The following is a 22,942-nucleotide window of genomic DNA, read 5'->3' on the forward strand; positions in this document are numbered from 1 at the left end:
GAGCTAAATATACCACGAGTGACAACGACAGGTGACCAAGCTCCTCCACAGACCGGCCAGCTCGGACACAGGGGGGTCACAGGGTGTGAGTGTGTGTGTGTGTGTGTGTGTGTGTGTGTGTGTGTGTGTGTGTGCGTGTGTGTGTGGATTGGACGGAGGGGGTGGCGTTCGAGCGTCAGGGGCTGCTGGGTGTAGACTACCTCTGCTCAGTGCAGACTGAGCTCAGATCCAAGCGCAGCCCAGTTCTGGGTCCCCTCTTCTCTAAGCCAGCTGGTCTGGCTTAAAATCACTCCTTCGTTCTTTCTTTCTTTCTTTTTTTAATCCTTTCTTGTTTGATACAAGGGATCGACCGAGCAAACCCACAGCTGGAGCTGCTGGGGAACCTTCCAGGTGAAGACAGAACACAGAGCAGCGGTGAGTGGAGGTGGTTAAATGGGAATATTGTTGGGGGGACACATGAGGTCTGAGAAGGAAACTTCTGAATTAGATTAAAGCAGGAAAATGTGTCTTTTTCCTTTTTTGACCACTGGGGGCAGTAGAACAGGCTGTAAACACAAAATGTTAGAGCGGGCATGGCTAACGTGCTAGCAAACAGCGTTAGCATTCATTTGGAGCCATTTTTGTGGTCATGTATTAACAAAAACGTCCAGTTTTCTTTGTCTTTTTGCTCTGTTTTTGGTCTCCTCCAGCTCCTGAGGGACATGTCTGGCTCTTTAGCTGCTAATCGCTAACTGTCTGCTGTTTGCTGCTCAGCAGGTAGTGAACTGTGGCTTCATCAATAGAGCCTGATCAATACTGATATTGATATTTAATAGTTGATAAACTCATAGGAAAAAATTTGTGATTTGACAAACTTTTAACAACATTTCTCGTCACGTATAGCCACCGCTTTATCTGTGATAAGCTAATATCAGCCGACTTATTGATCTGTTTCTGTTAATCGAAGTTTTATGTTACATTGCTACTGATGAGACTGTCGAGAGTCAATCTAAACACTGAAGTCATGGAACCTAAAAACAAGCAATGAGCTGAAAGACGCTAAAACGCTGCTGGATTTGTCTCATAGCTCAAAGTCTTTTGATCCATTGATAGTATAGAATCATTGATCAGTGCAGCCTGAAGGCAGCAGCTGCGATACGATGGACTCGTGACAGACGTTTCCTTCTGACGGTTGTTTGTTGTAGTCGGTGATGTGAAGTAGATTTGGGTGAATAACATGGCTGTAAAAGTTTGTGCTGCCACTTAAATTCATTTAAAATGTGTTTTGTGAATTTGGGTTTGAAGTCTGTGGCCTGATTGTGGAGCTGAATGCTGTGATTTTTATGAGTTTTACAAAATGTGCTTATTTGAAGAAGCAAAGATAAAAAGAATTCAAACAAACTTGAGATTTATTGAGCTTTTACATCAGAGTCGTCATCGTTTTGTGCTTTAAAGCTGTTTTATGAACACTGCGTGAATTCTCTGTCTCTGTGCTTTCATATCATTGAATCTGTTGGTAAATAAAACACTGATCAGATCTGATTTTTACTTCTCCAGAAATCAAATATCTGACCCTTAACGTGAGCCTGCTGCTCCATGTCTGCGTCTGTCTGTTTGTCTTCGTGTCTTCAGTGAAAACTGATGCCGTCGTGTTTGTTAAAGGGTCCACTTACTGACTCTTCACAGGTTTTTACTGCACTTCAGGGTCTTCGTCACTTTGTGACTGAACTTCATTCTTAATTAAACTCATCAAATCCAAATAAAACAATAGATAAATTTCAAGATGATGAATCGAGTAAATAGTTTGGGAAATGATCACCTCACTGTGTGAACAGAGGAGTCAAAGGATTCATGTTTAATACTGAAATAATCGAATGGAAATTACAAACTAGAGAATAATCTTCACTGTAAGAACTTTGTTTGAAACATGTGAAATCAGATTTTTGGAGTTATATATATATATAGTTATATTCTATAAACTATTTCCATAAAACCTGGAACTAAAAGTTTGTTTTTATCTGTAATTTTTGAATTTTACATCATGAATGAATGATTTCTGCTGGCTGAGTTAATAGTCTGACTGGTGATTTCTGGTATCTAAACAATGTGAGATCAGTTTCACTGTAAGCTGATCGACCTTAATGCTGCAAATGAAACTCGATTCCAGGAGTTTGACTCAGTTGTCTTTTATTCTGAAATGCGGTGACAAACCTTTGTCTCATGTTCAGGGTTTCATAAAGACCTTAAAACTACCAGAAACTTTGTTCAGGCGTCCTGATAACCACACAGGTGCAGGTGTTTACCTGCACAGGTAAGGCCTCAGACTCTTCTGTCCCACAGACTTTGAAGTAATCGATTATGAGTTTGTCGTGTTTAAAGCTAAAGGTTCAGTGGCTGCTCCCTCAGCTTTAGTTCCACGTGTGAATGTTTGCTGGTTTTCTTTGTTTTTCTGCAGGAACAAACTGATTTTTTTTGGTTTGGACCATCAGACAAAAACAGACCTTTGACTTTTAGACTAAATGATCAATTAATTCATTAATTTATAGGCAGAAATTCAGCAGCTACAGCTTCAGGTTTGTGAATATTTGAACTTGTTTTACACGAACGGTGAATCGATCAGTCGGGATGATACTGGGCACATTGACTGATAATGAAAATAATGGTTCAATGCGGATCTACTGGAAACGTCACTGGATGAACAGATCAGTGATCAATACAGCTGCACTTTGATCAGTGTCCGCTGGGAGGCAGTGTTGGACCTGATCAAACATGTCGGCTTTAAAGTAAATGAAGTGTTTTCTCTGAGTTTGGAGACCAAAAACCTGTTGAATTCAACATTAATTAAAATGAAGATAATCAACATTCACCGATAAAACACGTCATTCGTCCCTTCACGTGGATTCAGCTTCAGGCTTCATCATTCAGATCAATTCTCTGTTCTCATCTTCTGTTTGTTTCCTGTGATTGTGCGCGTGGGTGTGCGTGTGCACGCGTGTGCCTGTGATGCCGCCGCCTCCTGACGTCCAGGTGCTCGCCGACAGGAAGCGCGTGCTCCAGGAGGCTCGCCGATGGACTGAACCGCTGGACGGAGACACGCAGAGGAGTGACGACAGACATGCGGAGCTGAGCGGAGCGCAGAGCAGCAGAGCGGAGCGCAGAGGTACAGTGAGCTGAGTGCGGGACGGTGTGTGTGATGCGGGCCGTGCGTGACGCGCTTTAGCCGCAGAGTCTCTGCCCAAACATCTCACCTCCGGTCTGTGCGGAAAACTTTCCTCCGGCGGCGGCGTTCGGCGCGCGGGGTGTAGTTTAGAGGCCGGAGCAGCTGCTCGGTGAACGGGCTTGGTGCGGAGCCGCGGAGCCGGGTCGACTACACCGGGTTCGGAACTTTTCTGTCAGCCCGTCGAGCCATGTGAGGAGCTGAAGAGTTACTTTACGCAGCAGCGGCGTCAGCAGCGGGTAAGAGAGTGAAGTGGAGCTGATGTAGACAAAGTTTGTCTCTGATGGACATCAGGAGACGCGCTCAGGTTTGTCTCTGTGAGGAAACTTAGAGTCACTGTTCAGTTCAGAGTGTTTTAGCTGCTTCTCTCTGTTTTTACGCGCAAATAACGCGCAGAGTTTGGCGCAGAGTCTGTGCGCGCGGAGCTGTGAGCTGCTCACGGCCTGATGCAGTGATTGGGGGGTCCGGGGCAAACACAGGAGCAGCTCCCCCTTCTGTTTTTCAGACTAGATTTTGGGAGGTGGAGGGGTTTTAATCTCGTTCAGAGCGTGTTGGTAATTATTCAGATGTGGCTCAGTTTTCTCCTCCACCTCAGTAATCAGTGTGTGTGTGTGTGTGTGGGGGGGGGGGGGGGGGTTGCTAATTGGATGATGGACATACTAACGCCAGCAGACTGACATGAAATCCATCAGGAGAGTAAAACTCTGTGAAGGCTCATTTCAGCTACAGGTAGGTCCTGATGTCCTCTGCTGACCTGTTTTTATTTTTCTCCTGTTTTCTGAATGAAAGTCAGCAGCTCCTGTTTGTGCACTCATGGCTGAACAGACACTGGGTTATTTAAATGCTGGATGAACATCAGAGATGATGATATTTTCAGGAAGCGTAAGTCACGCTGAATCATCTTAACGTGTGTTTCATGTCTGTGTGTTGACATTTGACTGAGTTATGAGGAGCAGACTGTCATCCAATTTTCATTTAAAAAAAGGCCAAATTTCACACTGAACTCTCAAAAAAAGCAGTGAAGAAGAAGAAGCAGCTTTTTACGCAGAAGAAACTCAATGATCCACTTTAAGAAACAAGGACGTCGCTCTGGAGGGAATTTAAATTACAGGCCGACTGAGGAGTTTGCTGAATTGTGGCAGTAATTATTCGTGGCATGAAGGTGAAGAATGACAACGAAACAAAACCAAGCTAAACAAAAACACAAACGGCTGCCAGAGAACCAGATAATGGTCCATTTCTGCCCAGATCTGCTGCGTCACCAGCGTCCACACAGCTCAAACTGTCCTGGACAAACATGGGAGTGGAACCAATCCTCCTTCTGATGCCGACAAGAAACCAAATCATGTTTTCCGTTATGTCAAACTGTTCCCTCAAAGCGCTCTCGCTCAGTCTGGAGCTGATCAGACGTCAGCTTGGCCCGTAAAGACGCTGCAGATGTCGGCGTGCTATCGTTCGCGTATGCTGAGCATGTGGCGTGTTGTCTGCCACAGCGTGACTCACCCCCTGCTTATGGAGGGGTATCCCTAACCAAACCACATGCATTAGATCACATTACCTGCCTCCACAGCCGACACCTAAAAAGGGATTTCGACCGCTAATTTAGCCTCTGTTTGTTTTTGAAAGTTGACGAGACACTTTGAACTCTGTTGACAGCCTCGAATCACTCGTCCAGACATGAACAGCAGATTTAGTGAAGATATCTGTCAACGCGCAGGTGATCAGTTCAGCTCTTAGCCTGCTTCAAGCACTCGTGCTCACCTGAGAAACCATGACTGTCATGTGATTTGATACGCAGCATAAGGAGGAAGTTCAGTGACGTCTTTAAATAACTGAATTATTACTCTTTGGCAGTGAATCGTCATTTTCAGACAGAAGCAGTCGAACACAGCTTCTCATTTCTCTCTGGTCACCAGTTTCTTTCCAGCTGAAGTCATAGCTGTCAGTAGCAGATTGGATTAGCTGTTGCTAGCTAATTAAGCTAACTTTAGCTTCATGAGTTGGTTGAAAACAGTGTCTCTGTTTGACTTTTTAATGTTTTCTGCTGATTTGCTTTAAATCAGAACCTTGTAAAAGGGTCTTAAATACAAACTTGTTGGCCACACACACGGTATCATGCTAACACACCCAGGCTAGCTGACATGCTAACTCACCTACTGGCTAAAGGTCAGCGGTAAGAATGATAAGAAAAAAATCCAGCATAATCCTGTTTGGATGCTTCGTGTACATACTTAGCCGTTTCCCTTAGCTTCCAGTCTTTGTGCTAAGCTAAGTTAGCCAGCTGTTGGTGCTAGCTTGTCAATCTTCTCTGCTAACTCTCGGCAGGAAAGTGAATAATCATGTTTTCCAAAACGCTGAGCTTTTCCTTTTGATTTTTCCGCCCTTTTATTACTTGAAAACTTTCAGTAGCTGCGTTCAGTTTGACAGAAGCTGGTTTTACTTCCTGTTTCAGGATAAAAGAACTTTATTAATCGCTGCTGGAAAAAGTGTGTAATCATGTCTGCGTTGGCCGGGAATCGAACCCGGGTCAACTGCTTGGAAGGCAGCTATGCTAACCACTATACCACCAACGCCACAGTGGTCAGAGCGCCTTCGGTCGCCTCAGAGTTCAGCTCCAGATGCAGTCGCTCTAAAACACTCATCAGGCTGAACGACGCGCCGCTCACAGCCGTCCATCCACCTCCTGTTCGTCAGCCCCCAGCCTGGCACCGCCACCCCCGCCCCGTCACCCCTCACCCTCCGGCGACCACCCACCCACCCTGCCTGTGTGACCGTGAAGGCACACCAGGGCGCTGCCACATGTCTCCCATCAGCCACTGCTCTGCGCAGACTGTGCAGCACGTATGCAAACAGGCCTTCACGCAGTCCGACTCTGAGGTTTCAGCGTGTTGGAAAATAATTGGCACGGCGGCGAGAAAGCGAGGGAGCAGCTGAGGACTGCGTGAGATGGCTGATTTCCATCTCTTCCTCTGCTCAACAGTCGCTCTCTGTCTGTGAACCAGAAAGCAGTCGTATTGTTGTTTGGGGTAAAAAGTTCATTCTTTTATTTTTGGAGTCCTTCTGCTTTACACTGAGGCTATAAATAGCGCGGAGGTTTGTGCGTGTTGGCGTGCGGAGGGCGAGCTGGGTGGAGGTTTGCTGTCATCCTGGAGGAGATCAAACTCTGCATTAAATCACACCTACAGATAGCAGCGCACACACACACACACACACACACACACACACACACACACACACACACACACGCTGATCCTCATTGCTTTGTGCAACGCTCCCTCAACGTCTGGCGTCTCGCTTTGGCCTAAAATTCCTGTTCACGACGACATGCTGAGTGTGCTCGTCTGCGAGCGCTCTAAATTTAAACCGTGTTGATCCTTGTGCTGTTTTCCTGAAGCGAGGTGGGCTCGCAGGCAGCGTGACTCAGACTCCAGATATTCGTGTAACGCTCTCCGGCTGGCGTGTCGCTGCTCGCTGCAGACGATTCGATAGTATCGCGGCGCTTCATCACAGTGTTTGTTTTGTTGTGGCAAAACACATCAATTATGAGTCCATGACAGAAGCTGTCAGTTCATATTCATCCAGGCCTGCTGAAGGCAGAGGAGGTGGAGATCACACGGAGCAGCTGAGCAGCTCTGAGACCTCTGATTATCGCTCTTATTGATCTGCTGCTTGTTTTCTGGATTAATCGATTGGTTCTTCAGATCAGCACAAGTTTCCAAAGCCCAAAGTGACGCCTTCAGACAGCGAGAAAGCATCCGTTTCTGATCAGAAAACAGAGCTGGACAGAGAATTAACCCAGAACTGTTGATCGTTTCACAAACCAGTTAATCGATTAATCAATTAAACACCTACGATATGCAGACAGACGGCTGTGAAAGTGTCCACAAACAGCGTCGTGAATGTGGTTTGATGTCGAGCCGAAAGAGCCGATTTCCAAACAGACGCAGCAGAAATCAGCGATTTCAGTTTCTCACACGAGGATTTTCACAGCAAAGTGAAAATTTTGGGGTTTTGGACAAACAAACGTTTGTAAAACTTCAGGCTGTGGGAAACTGTGACGGATGTTTTCTGCTGTTTTCAGACGTTTTATCGACCAAATAGCGTCAGATCATCTGTGATGAAACCGTTGTCTTCCATGTGACGATGAGGGCGATGAAGAGCGTCTGTAACCACACTCAGATTCTCCTCCTGCGTCACCTCCTCACATCTTCACGGCTCTGAGCTTCCTCCTCATTTCATCCCGTGAGCCTGAGCGCTGCCGCCGCCTTCTCTCGCTTCATCCCGCCGCGATGACGGCACGACGCCACCAGGAAAACACGGCGTGTGTTTGTGTTTGTGTGCGTCTGCCTCAGCGTGTGTGAACATCCAGTTAACTCTGTGACCCGAGCTCTTAAGCTCCACTTCAGGAGGAAGACACGGGTCACATGGCGCGCGCACACACACACACACACACACACACACACTGATGGTCGCCTTTAATCGCTCTAACGCTCATCTCTGCGCGCTCTTTTAAACCCTCCCCTGTGTTTCACGCTCCGCGGCGCTCCTCAGATTAGCAGCAGATTTGTTGACAGCCGAGCGCTGATGGAGAATTTCCCATCACTCCTGGCAGGAAGGAGGCCGTCCTCTCTCAAACTGCTCCTCCTCACGGTAAGAAGAGGGAGAATGTCTTAACATGACGGCTCAGAGGAGGTGGAGGTCAAAGGTCAGCTGGAGGGAGCAGCTTCCACATGGTCCAACATTCATCATTAGTCACACAGGATGTCTGAGCAGAGGCACCTGAAGCCGGCGTGGAGAGGCCTGAAAGGAAAGTCTGGATGTTTTCGTGGTTTTCAGAGTCGTTTCTGTCGGCTGGGATAACGTTGCACCTAAGCACGCGTGAAGAAACACGAGCAGACCGGCTGGAAGCAACCAGCTCGTCCAGATTATCGCTTCATCTGGAAGGAAAACCGAGACATCGAGGCAGGAAGTTGGTTCATACCTTCATGTTCTCTGAAGATACACGCTAACATCTTAGAGAAGCTATGCGCAGAAAGGCCTGATGGGTAACCGGGGGTCGCAGGAGCTCACCTGGTCGCTGATGATTCCCTTCAGACTGTCCTGCTCCCTGAGCTGGGCTCCACCCAACGTCAGCCTGAACCAAACATCATCGAGATGTTTCCCACAAACGCTCAAAGTTTCTCCAGAAACGTCCCTGCGGTCGGTTCCTGTCCAGCTGTGCTTTGTGTTTACTGCTAACGTTAGCACACAGAAACAATAAGTGAGGATGGGCACAGTAAAGCGTGTTAGCATGCTGCTGCTAGCCTTTAGCTCAAAGCATCGCAGAGCGTGTTAGCGTGTTAGCGTGCTGCACTCTCTGCGCTTAATTACTGAACTTTTCTTAGATTTTAATCAGTTTTGAATCCTTTTCTTTTGTAATCAACTCCTGTTGATGTCCGAGTGTTTCATAATGTTTAAAAGTGGGTTTGTTTCTCCGCAGAGCTGCCAGTGTGTCACAAACTGCTGTGAAAACGTCAGATGAGCCGCTGAACGCGCCGTGTACTCGTCCAGAGATAATATCAGCAGATCGCTCGCCTTCAGCGGAAACTGTTTCGGCCTCATTCACAAACTCCAGCTGTAATATTCAGCTCAGATGATCCGGATCTGACTCTGAACGTTGTCACGTTCAGCATGTTTGTGGAGTGTCATTGAAGTCGGCGTTCAGCTTGTGTCATCTCTCGTAAAGCACGTGTTTCCTCTTTTTGTCTGGAAAAGCTTTATTGTCATGACCGACCTGAGCCTCTGACGCTCGGCTCGAGTGTTTTCCCGCTGGCTCGTCCCGACTCAGCTCCACCCAGACAGGAAGTTTTGTGTCAAGCACAAAATCCTGTCTTCAAATGTGGTTTCTCTGAACCTCCAGATGTGCTTTTATTCGCCGTGTGGTCGAGCCGTCCTCTTTATCGTTTGCATTTGACGTGCCGCTTGTTTCGCTTCCTCCTGAGGGTGCAGTAACCCCCTGAGGAGGCTGGTTTCTGGGTGTGTCGGGGGATCCCGCCGCACTGAATGGACGTGCATGCAAACAGATAATAAGGTTGCCTGCCTGTGCGTGCATGGCGGTTACACTCTGCATTATAGCTTGACATGATACCCGCACGCAACCCGGTCCTGGTAATTAAACGCGGTGTTCATACATGTTCCTGTTCCTCTCTTGTTTTGCAAGCTTTTGTCGATTTCTCTGCCGCGTGGATGTCGACTCGCCACCTGTTCCAGCGTGACACCGAATCCTAAAACCAGTTTCTCCTCTTCCTGCCGTCCATGTGCGGGCATGTGTGTGCTGGAGCGTGTGGCTGATTATGTCTTAACCCCAATGATTGTGTCTCGTTCTGTGCAGGAAGCGGCAGTTTGGGATTGAAAAGTGAGAAACTGTGAGGGCCTGGAAGTCAATCAGAGGAGGCGAAGAAGACGACGTTTGTGACGAAGAGATCAAATATCCAAGATGGGGAGGAAAAAGATTCAGATAGCGAGGATCATGGATGAGCGGAACAGACACGTGAGTGCACAGAGGAATGAAAGAGCCTCAGACACCAGATTAACATAAAACATGATGAAGAAAGGTTTGAGCTTCATGCGTCTGCTGGACCTGAACAGCCGAACTGTACGTACGTTAGCTGGAAGCCAGCGAGCAGCTCGTCCTGCCCGAGCTCAGAAAGTCCAGCTCTCTCTGTTGTTCCCCTCAGTCTCTCCTTTTCCCTCGTGTCTCTGTTCATTTATAAATCAGACTCATGAAGCCCAGAATAAGCACAAAGTTTGAGCTCGAGTTGAAAGACTTTAAACTCGACGGACGCGTCTTCGTGTCAATTACGCCGCCTCTAAAACTCGCTTTGAGTTCTTCTAACGTCAGATCAGTCTGGAAAAATCATCTTTCTCCTCGTGACGCAGAGCAGAAGAAGTTTAAAAAAACCACCAAAATAATAATGTTCAACTTTCTTCCAGGACAGCTGCATGGATGCATAAATTAACATCCAGCAAACCCTTTTAATCTGAGCACAAACGCCTCAAACCCAATGAGCAGCCGCCATCTCTGCCTGTCAGCAGTCAGAGGCGGCGTCGCTCACGTCAGTCATTGATGAACTCTTATAACCCGTCAGCGTTGCAGCCTGCGAGAGAGCAGAAAACACCTCCTCCATTCATTTCATCCTTCAAAACCAGTTCCTCAAACTGGTGATATCAAGTCATGTGACCCTCACGAGCCGAGACTGTGTGAGAGCTGCGTCCACGCAAAACACCCGACAAGTGAGCAATGAAAGGTTGTTGTCAATGAGGCTGCATGCACACACACGCACGCACACGCACGCACACACACACACACACACACACACACACACACACACACACACACACTCCGTCATACAGTCCAGGGAAGGATCGTGACGCGGTCAGTCCTGCCCTGGTACGAGGGTCAGGAAGCATATGTGCCTGCATTTCCTGTCATAACAGGAAGAGAGGAACCGCTCCCCAATACAAGACTCGAGTGTGTGTGTGTGTGTGTGTGTGTGTGTGTGTGTGTGTGTGTGTGCTTTATCTTTAAAGGAACACACCAGTTTGTTTAGAAGTTTTCGCTCCTTTGTTGTGTTCTTAAAGGAAAACTACATTTTACTCCAGCTCGAGTTTTATTTTGAAAGGTTCGGTTAAAATGACATTAAATTTAGCAGTGTGGCTAAAAATAGCTCCAACAAACAGTGTGTGACACGTCGGAAACAAATCACATTCACCCAGAGGAGAAAATAAGGGTGACCAGTGAAATTATTACCCAAACTGTGGGCTGTAAACATCCGCCACAGACCGACTTCCTGCGTAAGAGAGCGACTGTGTTTACCGCCACGTGCTCGCAGTTTTCCTGTCGACGAGGGAGCGTTCCAAACATCTCAGCTCCAGCTCCATAAAACCTGATTGCTCCTGTTTGTTGAACGTTTGAGGTGGCCTGACGCCAAAATAAAACCGTGTAATTCACAGAAGCTGCGGGACGTTTTCTGTCTTTCCGCCACTTTCGGGCAGCCATTGATTTGCGTTCGAATCGATGAGCTCGAGTTGAGTTGTGGAATCCTTCACGGGGAACATTAAGTCTGCTTTTACATTATTCATGTGTGGTAATGCCGTTTAAGTGCAGATTGATTTTAACGGCCCGCGCTGCATCACTTCATCCAGTACTGAAATGAACGGAGACACGTCAGTCAGCAGCCATGCTAGCTGGCTAACGTTCGCTAATCAGCTCTGAACACAAAGTGCAGCTGAGTTCTTCATAAACCAGCATTGATGATGATGATGATGATGAGGATGATGATGATGACGACGATGATGATGATGGTGCCGGTGCTAAAAGTCAGAGGACCGCCAAAGGTCGTCGGGGTCATCCTGAGGACCATGAACGTCTGAAGTGTAAATGTTATATTTGAGCTTCTGTTCATTTCTTCTTTGCTGCCTCTTCTCTCCAGGTGACGTTCACCAAGCGTAAGTTTGGCCTGATGAAGAAGGCGTACGAGCTGAGCGTGCTGTGCGACTGCGAGATCGCCCTCATCATCTTCAACAGCACCAACAAGCTGTTTCAGTATGCCAGCACCGACATGGACAAAGTCCTGCTCAAATACACCGAGTACAACGAGCCGCACGAGAGCCGGACCAACTCCGACATCGTGGATGTGAGGCACACGCGCACGCACGCACGCACGCACGCACGCACGCACGCACGCACGCACGCACGCACGCACGCACGCACGCACACACACACACAGGCACACGCATGCACACACACGCCGGCATCAGAGCTGAAATGATTAGTTCATTAATTGATTAGTCAGTTAATGGAAAAGCAGTTGGTTACAAATTTGATCAGAAATGAATCGTTCAGGTCATTTTTTAAAGCAAAATGGCCAAAAATGTCCTTATTGAAGCTTCGTTGTAGTTGAACTGAATGTCTTCAGGTTTTGTACTCTCTGAATAAAACGAGACATTTGAAGACATTTCTAGATTTAATGACTCATCAATTTGCCTGTGAATATTCTCATTTATCCAGGTCATTGTAAGCTTCAGGGCATTCAATCGATCGAATGTCCTGAAGCCCGACTCATCAATTTATCGAAAAGTGACTCGGCAGATTAATCCATAATGAAAAGTATCTGATATGTACCGTGTGTGTGTGTGTGTGTGTGTGTGTGTGTGTGTGTGTGTGTGTGTGTGTGTGTGCGTGTGGCAGCGTGTTACAGCACCCGCACAGAGTAACACAGTCTGTACTAGACTGAGTGCTGTTCTCACTGACTTATGTAATCGTGTTAGGACACAATAGTTCGTGTATGTCTCTGTGGACACACACACACACACACACACACACACACACACACACACACACACACACACACACACACACACACACTCACACACACACACCTTTGCTAAGCACACCGTGTCACCAAGGTCAGACTTAAGCCGTCAGAAGTCAAAGAGCAGGCAGCGCTCAGTTTTTACTTCCTGTATCTCCTCCTGGATTCATTCAAATACTCTAAAGAACATTTTCTCTCGTTTCAAACATTTTTATTCAGCTGATTCCAGAAGACAACGAGATCATTAATATTGATGAGTTGAACTCCTACAAAATAAAAGACAGCGTGTGTGTGCGCACATGTGCTCAGGTGTGTGTTTGTTCCTGAGCTTTTCCTCCACGGGGCCCTTCACATGGCCCCTTGGCCGGCCCCGTCAGAACCAGGCTTAATGCTCTGTAATCCTGTGTAATCTGCCACAATCCAGTTTAGCTCGTTAGTGTAATCCGTGCAGGCAGCCTCTTCATCTCTGCAGCGCATCCTCTCGCACCCTGAACCGGCCACTTCTGCCTCCATGTGACATTTCCTGTCTCGCCACCCTCCAGCTTCCTTTTCCTGTCAGACCAACAGTCCAGAAAGCCGACATTGCGCTCGTATGTGACAAAGCACGTGAAAAATCAGTGAAACAATGAATCGATGATCGATACGCTGACAGAGAAACGCACAGCGTGCTCCTGCTGCCTCTTTAAACATGCAGGCACAGAACAAAACCAGCAGCTGAGCTGGTGGGGCTAGCTGTGGCTACGTGTTAGCGCTGCACCGCTAGCTTATGGAATGAGTTTTAGCAGTAATGCTAGCTGTGTGCTAACGGGCCTGATGTCAAAATCTGATGTTCGTTTAGTGTAAGAAGTGGTTAATATTTTGAAAGGACGGTTGTGATTGAGCGTTCCAGGCGGTTTATTCTTTGGAAACAGTAAAAAAAAACCACTTGCTTGGTTTTTTGCAGAGCTTTCAATCAACAGCGATGAAGGTTATGATCTCCCACATGTGACCACCTGCCACTGTGAACAGAAAACAGCTTTCCAACCCGCCTGATGAAGGCAAGATGGCTGCAGCATATTAAAGACGAGCCGTGCCTTTCATTCAGTTTTCACGGACCCTAAAGGACTTTGCTGCTCCTGCACGTGGTTCCTGTGTGGTTCCTGTGTTAGCTGATGGCATTTGGTGCCAGCACACACACTTAATCTCACCCCTCTCTGATTGGATGATGAGAGGAACAGAAGTCTTTGCGAGGCATGTGTAACCTCTCGGGATAAGACAACAACACATGGCACGGCGTGGTGCCCGGGCGGCCGTGCCAAGGGCATGCTCGCCGGGCGGCAGCCAGCGCTGCGACTCCTCTCGGCTCAATTTAAAGCAATGCTTCAGCATTTTCTTAGGAAGTGGTTAGCTTAGCTTAGCATAAAGACTGGAAGCAGGGGGAAACGGCTAGCCTGGCTCTGTCCAAAGTTCAGAAACACGCCCACCAGCAGCTCAGCGATTAGCATGTCATATCTTGTTTGTTTGATCTGTAGACAAACAGAAAGGTGCGACACTTTGTGGATTTAGGGGGAGTTGTTGTGTTGGAACAGCAGCCGGACGCAGTGAGTGTGCAGGCGCTGCTCAGGAGCGCTCGGCGGATGGATACGCTGTTCTTCACCAGGAAATAGTTCCACACTGTGACCTCGTGAAGTAGATGCTACTAAAAGCTTGAGACTCACAGGACTAGCTTGTGAGCTACTTTAGCTGGTGAGCTAACTGCTAGCATGCTTGCACATCAGGAAAATGCTAACGCTAGCTTCACGGCTGACATGTTGTTCTCAGGATTCTTCTTCATTTTATCCAGCAAAGAATGAAAAGCTAAGCTAGCTGGTTGGCTAAACTGTAGCTCGCTGTCACTTAGACCAACAAAATCCAAAGATATTCAGTTTATTATCACATAAACAAGGAAAAAGGAGAAATTCACGATAACGGAGTAGCTTGAACTGATGGATGCTGCTCTTATTTTAGCACATTTTTTTTCATACGCTTCAGATTTTGGCTGATTCGTTGAAAGTTTCTCTGCATGTTTTGCCTCCATCATCTTCTAAAATGGCAAAGTGACGTCTTCAGATTACTCGTTTACAACTCAAATATCACATCCTGTCACACCAGACAAAGAAAGGCAGCGAAATCACAGTGGAGGAAGCTTAACGAGGAAATGTTTGATGCTTCTGCCCAAACATGACTTAGAGGAGTAGTTATCAAACTGACTTCATCGATCAGTGGAGAAGTTGTTGTTGATTTGTGGCCACCGTGGGGGACGGCTGGGGGGGCGGCTGTGTGATTGAGTCCACCGAGCTGTGAAAAGGACCAATGAAACATCCACCAGACGGGAATTCAGTAGAAGAGAGGCTCCTTTGTTTTGGTCATCGTTTTTTCCCTCATGTGGCAGGTTGGCATGTTGCCTCCGTGTGTGTGTGTGTGTGTGTGTGTGTGTGTGTGTGTTGGGCTACATGCTGGATAATTATCAGCTCGGTGCATTGTGCTCGTTTAGCCTGGGAACCTTGCTGCTATTTATACATCTGAAGAGTTCGACATTCCTCACTTTTACTCTGTTAACCTTGTTTTGCTTTGGCCTCTTCTGTTGTGTGTGTGTGTGTGTGTGTGTGTGTGTGTGTGTGTGTGTGTGTGTGTGTGTGTGTGTGTGTGTGTGTGTGTGTGTGTGCGTGTGTGTGTGTGCAGATTAGAAACAGATGAAGCTTTCAGTAAAGTCACACACACACACGCACACACGCGCTCGCGGGCTCACATATGCTCTCAGAGTAAGTCCAGTTCCTTTGTGTTGGCTGCGATCCCTCCCAGCTAAATGGCTGGAAACCGGTAGTGGTCTAAAAATAGAGCGGTACACAGCTAAGAATAGCCATGACGGCTGCGAGTGTGTGTGACTGTGGTTTGCCTATGGATGAGCGAGTGTGTGCGTAAAACTGTGTGAGCCAGGGGAGGAAAATAAAGAGGAGGAAGAGGAGAAGCGGCCTCAGGCTGAGTAACCAAGTTCCCCACAACCTCCTCCTCCTCCTCCTCCTCATCTTCTTCTTCTTCTTCTTCTTCTCTCCTTCCTTTTTTTCCCTCCGGAGCGGGCCGGCGTGAATCTCGTCACGGCGGAGGAGTGGATGTGTTTAAAGACACGTTTGATTTCTTTTATTTTTAGAAAGTCTTCATGTACAGCATCAGAATGTTTCCCTCGTTTTAAAGTATTTGTACTGAAGTATTTCTTGGTCCTGAACAGTAAAACTTTATTTGTCACAGCTCAGAGGACAGATCTTTCCTATGGCTCTGCTCGGTGGTGCTTTCAGGGTCAGCGTGGATAATAAAACTTTTGCACCTCAGCACAGGGCGGTGTTGAGCTAAATGTTAGCAATGCTAACATGCTAACAATGGCAGAGCTAACAGCTGAGGTTTGTTTACCATGTTCATCATCTCAGTTTAGCGTGTTAGCATGCTAACATTAGCTAATGTCATTGGTCCTGCAGGTTTTGGACATAAATCAAAATTGACCTGATGATGATGATGATGATGATGATGATGATGATGATGATGATGATGATGAAGAAGAAGAGAATGATAGTTTTACATTAAGTTTACTGAAGTTATTTTCATTTCATTTGATCACATTTAAGCTGAAACTCAGATGAAGGCGTCAGAGTCGATCTGTGGCTGCATCTCATTTCCTTTGACACATTTATTCAAGTACTGTACTTAAGTAGAAATTAGAGGTACTTGTACTTCACTGGAGTATTTCAATTTTATGCTGTTTTACTCCATTACATTTGTCTGACAGCTTTAGTTGCTTTTCAGATTACAGTGAAAAGCTCGTATCTCCAGCTGTTGAATGTTTGTGCTGAACTGAAGGATGAAGTTTTCCTTCATGTCTTGAGAAAATTCTCCTTCTTCAGCTCAATAAGCTCACAAACAGCAGGTAGAAAAACACCACAGGAGTACTTTAAGTACACATGTACTCAAAGCACCGTCTGATGTGCTGGAGGAAGAGCTCTCCCACGAAAAGAGAGCCGCAGAAGGAAAAAACAGATCGATGGAAGAGAAGAGCAGCGAGGGTGGAGGTGGAGATGCATTTGGGTGAGGAGGGGGCTGCTATGATGTTATGGCATCCTCCCTCCCCCCTCTGCGTCCTCAGCTGTCTCGGCTACCTCCAGGAAGCTGCTCAAACCACCTGCCACCACACACACACCCTGACACACACATTCCAGTAGCTACAAGCATGTAGTCAAGTACTTAACTTCAAGGTACTTTACTCGAGTATTTCCACTGTACGCTGCTTTTCCACCACGTTTCAGACTTGATCTGACAGCTGGAGGAAAATGTCTGAGTGCTGACCAGTTTTTAAACCCTATGCCTGTATTAATGGCCCGCATCAGCGGTTCCCAACGTAGGGGTTGTGACCCCTTCAGTGGGCCACACGATGGACCTTAAAGACTTCTCGAAAAGGAGCTGCAGGAGACCAGAGACAGAGCTAACAGAGAAACACTGGGTGTGGAAACTGTTTGCTAAAAGACTTGAAGGTCCAGTGTGTTCGTCGCTCGATGCTTCTGCACGCCGCTCCTTTAAACGATGAAGACGTCTGAGCGTCCTCCTCATAGCGTGTTTCCTTTAATGAATGCTCCGTCCAGCTCTGCTCGTGGCGGAGGTGACCCAGAGCGGCTCTTTTTATTGACAGAGGAAGGCGTGGGCGTGTGGCGGCGGTGTGGAGCACAGCGAGGGGAAAGCAGGCCGCCGCAGCCGCCGCCGTGGTTTTATGTTTTAATAGACGAGCCAGATTGACAGATTGTGAGGGAGGGATGGGTGTGACGAGGAGCGCCGCCGAGCACAGGAGCAAAAAATAGCCTTCTACGGCCATCCCTCCACAAGCTACGCTAGCATTGGTGGTAGCTGCCTCCCCCCACCCTCACCCGGACCCTCCCCCTCCCCCCTCTAAAGCCAAACAGGTGGACATGACTGGGATGAGTGGGATAGCTGTGTGTGTGTGTGTGTGTGTGTGTGTGTGTGTGTGTGTGTGTGTGTGTGTGTGTGTGTGTGTGTGTGTGTGTTGCAACTGTCCAATGACACACTGGACTAATGGGCTGTGAAATGCTGAAGCAGGACACTGAGAGCCAAACCACATACTGTACAACACACACACACACACACACACACACACACACACGCACGCTGCTCAAGTCTTGTCTTCAAAAAATTCAATATTTCCTTCTAAATCGTAGCTGAGAAGAAAATGGAGACCGTTAAGTGAAGTACAAGTACCTCAGAATAGAATTTTACTGCAGAAGGTGCAGTACTTGAATACATGTACACGCTGTCTTCATCAGCTGATTGACTGAGACGAAGCTTGGACAAGCTTGTCCCACTCGTCCACACTTTGATGTTCAGTTTGCGCTCCTTAAAGTGATTCTTCTGTCTGATTGTTGTCTGAAGTCTCTGCTGGTGTTCTGCTCAGGTGGCGCCCCCTTGTGTCAGACATCAGCACTGCTTCTGTTTGCGACGTTTCCTCTGTTATTCCAGTGTTGGAAGTACTAACAACACACTGTGAAAGTACTCCACTACAAGTAAAAGTCCTGCATTCAAAACCTTACTTAAGTATAAGTATTATCAGCAGAATGTATTTGAAGTAAAAGTACTCTGACTGACTGTTTCAGCTCTGCAGCCGTTCAGACGTGTGACCACATGAATGATGCGTTAAATGCAGATATAAATAAAAACCTGTCGTTTGACCTGGTTGTCCCCACGTGTTGGCGTGTCTCTTTGCTTCCTTCAGACGCTGCGTAAGAAAGGTTTAAACGGCTGCGACAGCCCCGACATCGAGGCCGACGACTCTGCAGGCCAGAGCCCAGAGTCGGACGACAAGTACCGCAAAATCAACGAGGACATCGACCTGATGATCAACAGACAGCGGATCTGCGTAAGTCCACCTCCACTATTTGCTCCTGTGCACTTTGACGTGTCCTTGGGGACGCTAACCGGCCATCATCTCCTGAATTGTCCAGCAGGGTCTGCCTCCCTCCAACTACGACATGGGGGTGTCCGTCCCCGGCGGCACCCCCGGCGGCCTGCTGTACTCCCACCCCGGCATCGGAGGCCTCAGCAACCACAACCTGCTGCCCATCTCACACACACACCTGCAGAGGAACAGCATGTCGCCCCCGCGGCCCCCCAGCACCGGAAGTGCAGGTCTGTACTCTTCAGATGGACCCCTTAAAGCCGGTCCTCTCTGGAGTCTGACCGTTCCTCTGTGTGTCTGCAGGTCTGATGGCTTCAGAGTTGCCCGGCGCCGTCGTCTCCACCGTCGGTACGACCTCCTCCTCCTCCTGCTCCTCTGCTCCTCCTCCTCCTCCTCCTCCTCCTCCTGCTCCTCCTCCTCCTGCTCCTGCTCCTGCTCCTCCTCCTTCTGCTCCTCCTGCTCCTCCTCCTCCTCCTCCTGCTCCTGCTCCTGCTCCTCCTCCTCCTTCTGCTCCTCCTGCTCCTCCTCCTGCTCCTCCTGCTCCTGCTCCTGCTCCTGCTCCTGCTCCTGCTCCTCCTCCTCCTCCTCCTTCTCCTTCTGCTCCTCCTTCTCCTCCTGCTCCTGCTCCTGCTCCTGCTCCTGCTCCTGCTCCTGCTCCTGCTCCTCCTCCTCCTCCTCCTTCTGCTCCTCCTGCTCCTCCTCCTCCTCCTTCTGCTCCTCCTGCTCCTCCTCCTGCTCCTCCTGCTCCTGCTCCTTCTCCTCCTCCTCCTTCTGCTCCTCCTGCTCCTCCTTCTCCTCCTCCTCCTGCTCCTCCTCCTCCTGCTCCTGCTCCTGCTCCTGCTCCTCCTTCTCCTCCTCCTCCTGCTCCTCCTCCTCCTGCTCCTGCTCCTGCTCCTCCTTCTGCTCCTCCTGCTCCTCCTTCTCCTCCTCCTCCTGCTCCTCCTCCTCCTGCTCCTGCTCCTGCTCTTCCTCCTCCTCCTGCTCCTCCTCCTGCTCCTGCTCCTGCTCTTCCTCCTCCTGCTCCTGCTCCTGCTCCTCCTCCTCCTCCTGCTCCTGCTCCTGCTCCTGCTCCTCCTCCTTCTGCTCCTCCTCCTGCTCCTGCTCCTCCTCCAGCTCCTGCTCCTCCTCCTCCAGCTCCTCCTGCTCCTGCTCCTGCTCCTGCTCCTGCTCCTGCTCCTCCTCCTCCTCCTCCTCCTCCTGCTCCTGCTCCTGCTCTTCCTCCTCCTGCTCCTGCTCCTCCTCCTCCTCCTCCTCCTCCTCCTCCTCCTCCTCTTCCACAGAGCCACTTGAACACATCATAACGCTCCCTCCTCTGTTGCTCCTCATGACGTTTCCTCCTTTTCTCCCTGTTAAATCTTTCTGGGGAGTTTTCGTGTCGTGTGTTGTGCACATTGTGAAACTCCTTCAGGCTAGTTGGAGATTTTTGAAGCCAAAGATAGAAACACATGTGCAGTCCTGTTTGAGAAATAAAATGGAAGACTGAGACCAAGCAAAGAGCTGAAGGAAGTGCTGCAGTCAGGTCGAGCCTGTCAGCGGCTGCAGGAAGTAGACCGTCTGAAGCGCCGCCTGTTTGTTTGGAGGAGGATCAGATCAGTCACAGATGAATGAAACTCCTCCTGTGTGTCTCCAGGAAATGGCAGCTACAGTAACCACTGCACCTCCCCCGGCCTGCTGTCTCCTGGAGGAGTTTCCAAGAACATGCAGGACAAGAGTCCTCCTCCAATGAGCATGAGCCGCAAGCCCGACCTGCGGACGCTGATGCCGCCCTCCAACAAGTGCAGCAACATGCCGACCATCGTGAGTGCGCCGCCGTCTGCGCCGTCACTTTGTGCTTGTGTTGATTCCCTGAAAGCTCCACACTCACTGCAGTCTGTGCTTTAATGCTGCTCCAGTGTGAGGATTTTGATCTGATGCTGGTGAGTAATCCTGAAAGCACACGACGATGAGCAGAGCAGCAAACGGGCCAGAATGAGACTAATCAATAAGAATCGATCAATGATAACGGACAGCGCTGATCATCAAGTATCAGCTGTAAAGTAATGGTGATTTGAAGTAGTACTGCCTGTGGATGGAAGTAGCAGTACCACTCTGTCAGAGTACTCCTTTACGAGTAAAAGTCCTGCATTTAAAACTGCAAAAGTATTATCAACATGTACTTGAAGAATAGAAGTACCTACTGATCAGACATACGGATCTCATTTTCTGGTTGATTAGAACTGATTTACATGTGAAGGACGTTTTAAAGTTTTAGTCGGTGGAGCTGAAGCTAACGCTAAAGCTAATTCACATACTGATGGTTTCATTTACTGCAAGTGTGAAGTAACTAAAGCTGGCAGAGCCTTTACTGCAGTAGAAAGTGAAGTATTTCCCTCTGAGGTGCAGCACAGTGGAAGAACAAAGCCGAACAAAACTTAAAATAAACCAAATTTCAGGGGTTTTTTTCTGAACTTCACCTCAGAATGAGTTTCCTGTCCGTCCTCGTCTGTTTGGAGCTGAAACTGGAGGAATCTGATGAATGTAAACAGCTGATTAGACCTGAGGAGGGAGCGGGTTTCAGCCAATCACAGGACAGAGCTGCAGCTAAACCTTCCTCCACTTTAAACTGTGTACAGTTACTCAAGTACTGCACATCACTACAAGTACAACATGTCAGAGGCAGATGTACTTTTTACTCCATTACATCTGTTTGACGGCTTTAGTTACTCCTCAGATTCCTTTCTGTCCAGTGAAAAGCTCGTATCTCCACATGTGTTGATTGTCTGTGTTGAACTGAAAGATTAAGTTTTCCTTCTGTCCTTCAGCTCAGTAAACTAGAATACAATAGAATCTGATGCATCGATGAAGATTAAAGCAGCAACAGGATATAAAGGAGTTCAGTGAGCTCCAGCTGAAACATCTACAGCAGGAACATGAATAAATAATAACAAATGTCTCTGTCCTCTGCAGAACCAGAGAATAAATCACTCTCAGAGCGCTCAGACGCTGTCCACTCCTGCCGTGTCCATCTCTGCTCAGACTCTACCTGGACAGGGGATGGGCGGATATCCGTCCACGCTGTCCTCCTCGTACGGCACAGGTGATCACAGCAGAGCAGCTGCAGCAGACGAGGCGCTCGGACCTGGCGTAGGATCGGTGATAACGATGTGTGTCTGTCCCTCAGAGTTCTCCCTCGGCGGCGACCTGTCCTCCATCTCTGGCTTTGGAGCTTCTGGTCTTGGATCGGTAACAAACTGGCAGCAGCAGCAGATCCAGAACCTGCAGCACTCAGCTCTGGGACACATGGGGTGAGCCGCATGTGGGAGACATGTTCGCGTCCTCGGAGCCTAAAACAGGATGCAGAGGGAGCGAGTCAATGGGACAGATCGATGTCCAATGAGAGCGCGAGGAGGCGCAGGAGAGAGGCAGCACTCAGTTACTGAAGTGAAAGCAGTAATACCACAGTGTAGAAATACTCCGTCACACGTACAAGTCTTGCATCAAACTGTACTCGAGTAAAAGGATCAGCATCAAAATATTTTTAAAGTACCAAAAGTAGAAGTACTCGTTATGCAGAGTGGCCCACTTCAGAATCACATATAGATTTAATTTAATTAATTATATTACTGATGCATTGATCACTTGCTGAAGGTGGAGCTCGTTTTATTGGCTTTACATGCTGCTGAATCTCCCTCTGACGGTCAATAAGGTTTTATCTTAATCTGTGACAACACACCTTCATTTATTTAACTGAAGTTTTCAAATAAATTCAGTGAGACTGTTTAAGTTTAGCAGAGAAGAAGAAGAAAGGAGCAGGAAATACAGTTAATTACACGTAAAAACACTTGATGAGTCGTTAAATTCATATCTGGAGTTTAAAGGGGATGAAAAAGGAGAAAATATCTCATATCTGGGGTAGTATATCTGCGTCCTCATTGGTCAGAAATCAGATTTTTTGTGAGAAATGTGAGATTTGAAAAGTCTCTTCTTATTGGCTGACGTCGCCTCCGTCTCGTCCTCCAGGAACTTGTGTCAGAACTCGAACCTGAACCTCCCCTCCAGCCATCAGCACCTCCACATCAAGTCGGAGCCGGCCTCCCCCCCCAGAGACCGGAGCGTCGGGATGATGGGGGTGGGGCTCGGAGGAGGCGCGACCACGGCCGGGTACGCCGCCGCCGGCCGGGGTCCCGGCGAGCCGGGCCGCTCCCCCGGCGACAGCGCGTCCAGCTGCGGCAGCTCGTACGAAGGCAGCGAGGAGCGCGAGGATCACCACGGGAACGACGGCTTCCTGCTCCGGCCTCTGTCCAATCAGGAGGAGCATCACAGCCCGTCAGTCAAACGGATGAGGCTATCAGAGGGCTGGGCGACATGATGGGAGCCGGGCTGCAGCCAGAGGGCGCTAGTCGAGTTACCTTATAGTGTTATTATTCTATTATCATATTCTCCTGTACT

At 48.4% G+C, this 22,942-nt stretch overlaps 1 protein-coding gene and 1 non-coding gene across 6 annotated transcripts; one reads left to right on the forward strand and one right to left on the reverse strand.

The window, feature by feature from the left end:
* Positions 1-249: 249 nt before the first annotated feature.
* mef2ca (myocyte enhancer factor 2ca) lies at positions 250-22,942 on the forward strand. Of its 5 annotated transcripts, none has more exons than XM_070988755.1 (12): positions 250-414; positions 3,007-3,153; positions 9,571-9,725; positions 11,668-11,871; positions 18,332-18,475; positions 18,561-18,744; positions 18,818-18,862; positions 20,145-20,311; positions 20,407-20,430; positions 21,461-21,590; positions 21,675-21,798; positions 22,514-22,942. In XM_070988755.1, exons 3-12 carry the CDS (start codon positions 9,672-9,674, stop codon positions 22,860-22,862), a joined length of 1,425 nt encoding a protein of 474 aa, XP_070844856.1. In that variant the 5' UTR covers positions 250-414; positions 3,007-3,153; positions 9,571-9,671; the 3' UTR covers positions 22,863-22,942. The 5 variants fall into 5 exon arrangements, with proteins under 5 accessions (XP_070844856.1, XP_070844855.1, XP_070844857.1 ...); XM_070988754.1 differs by having other exon boundaries at positions 3,007-3,139; positions 9,567-9,725; XM_070988756.1 differs by having other exon boundaries at positions 3,007-3,139; positions 9,567-9,725; positions 18,564-18,744.
* Positions 5,698-5,769, reverse strand: trnag-ucc (transfer RNA glycine (anticodon UCC)). Its single transcript has one exon. It is a non-coding gene; the product is annotated as a tRNA-Gly (tRNA).

Source organism: Chaetodon trifascialis, chromosome 20, assembly GCF_039877785.1.
Source record: "Chaetodon trifascialis isolate fChaTrf1 chromosome 20, fChaTrf1.hap1, whole genome shotgun sequence".
NCBI classification, from domain to species: domain Eukaryota; kingdom Metazoa; phylum Chordata; class Actinopteri; order Chaetodontiformes; family Chaetodontidae; genus Chaetodon; species Chaetodon trifascialis.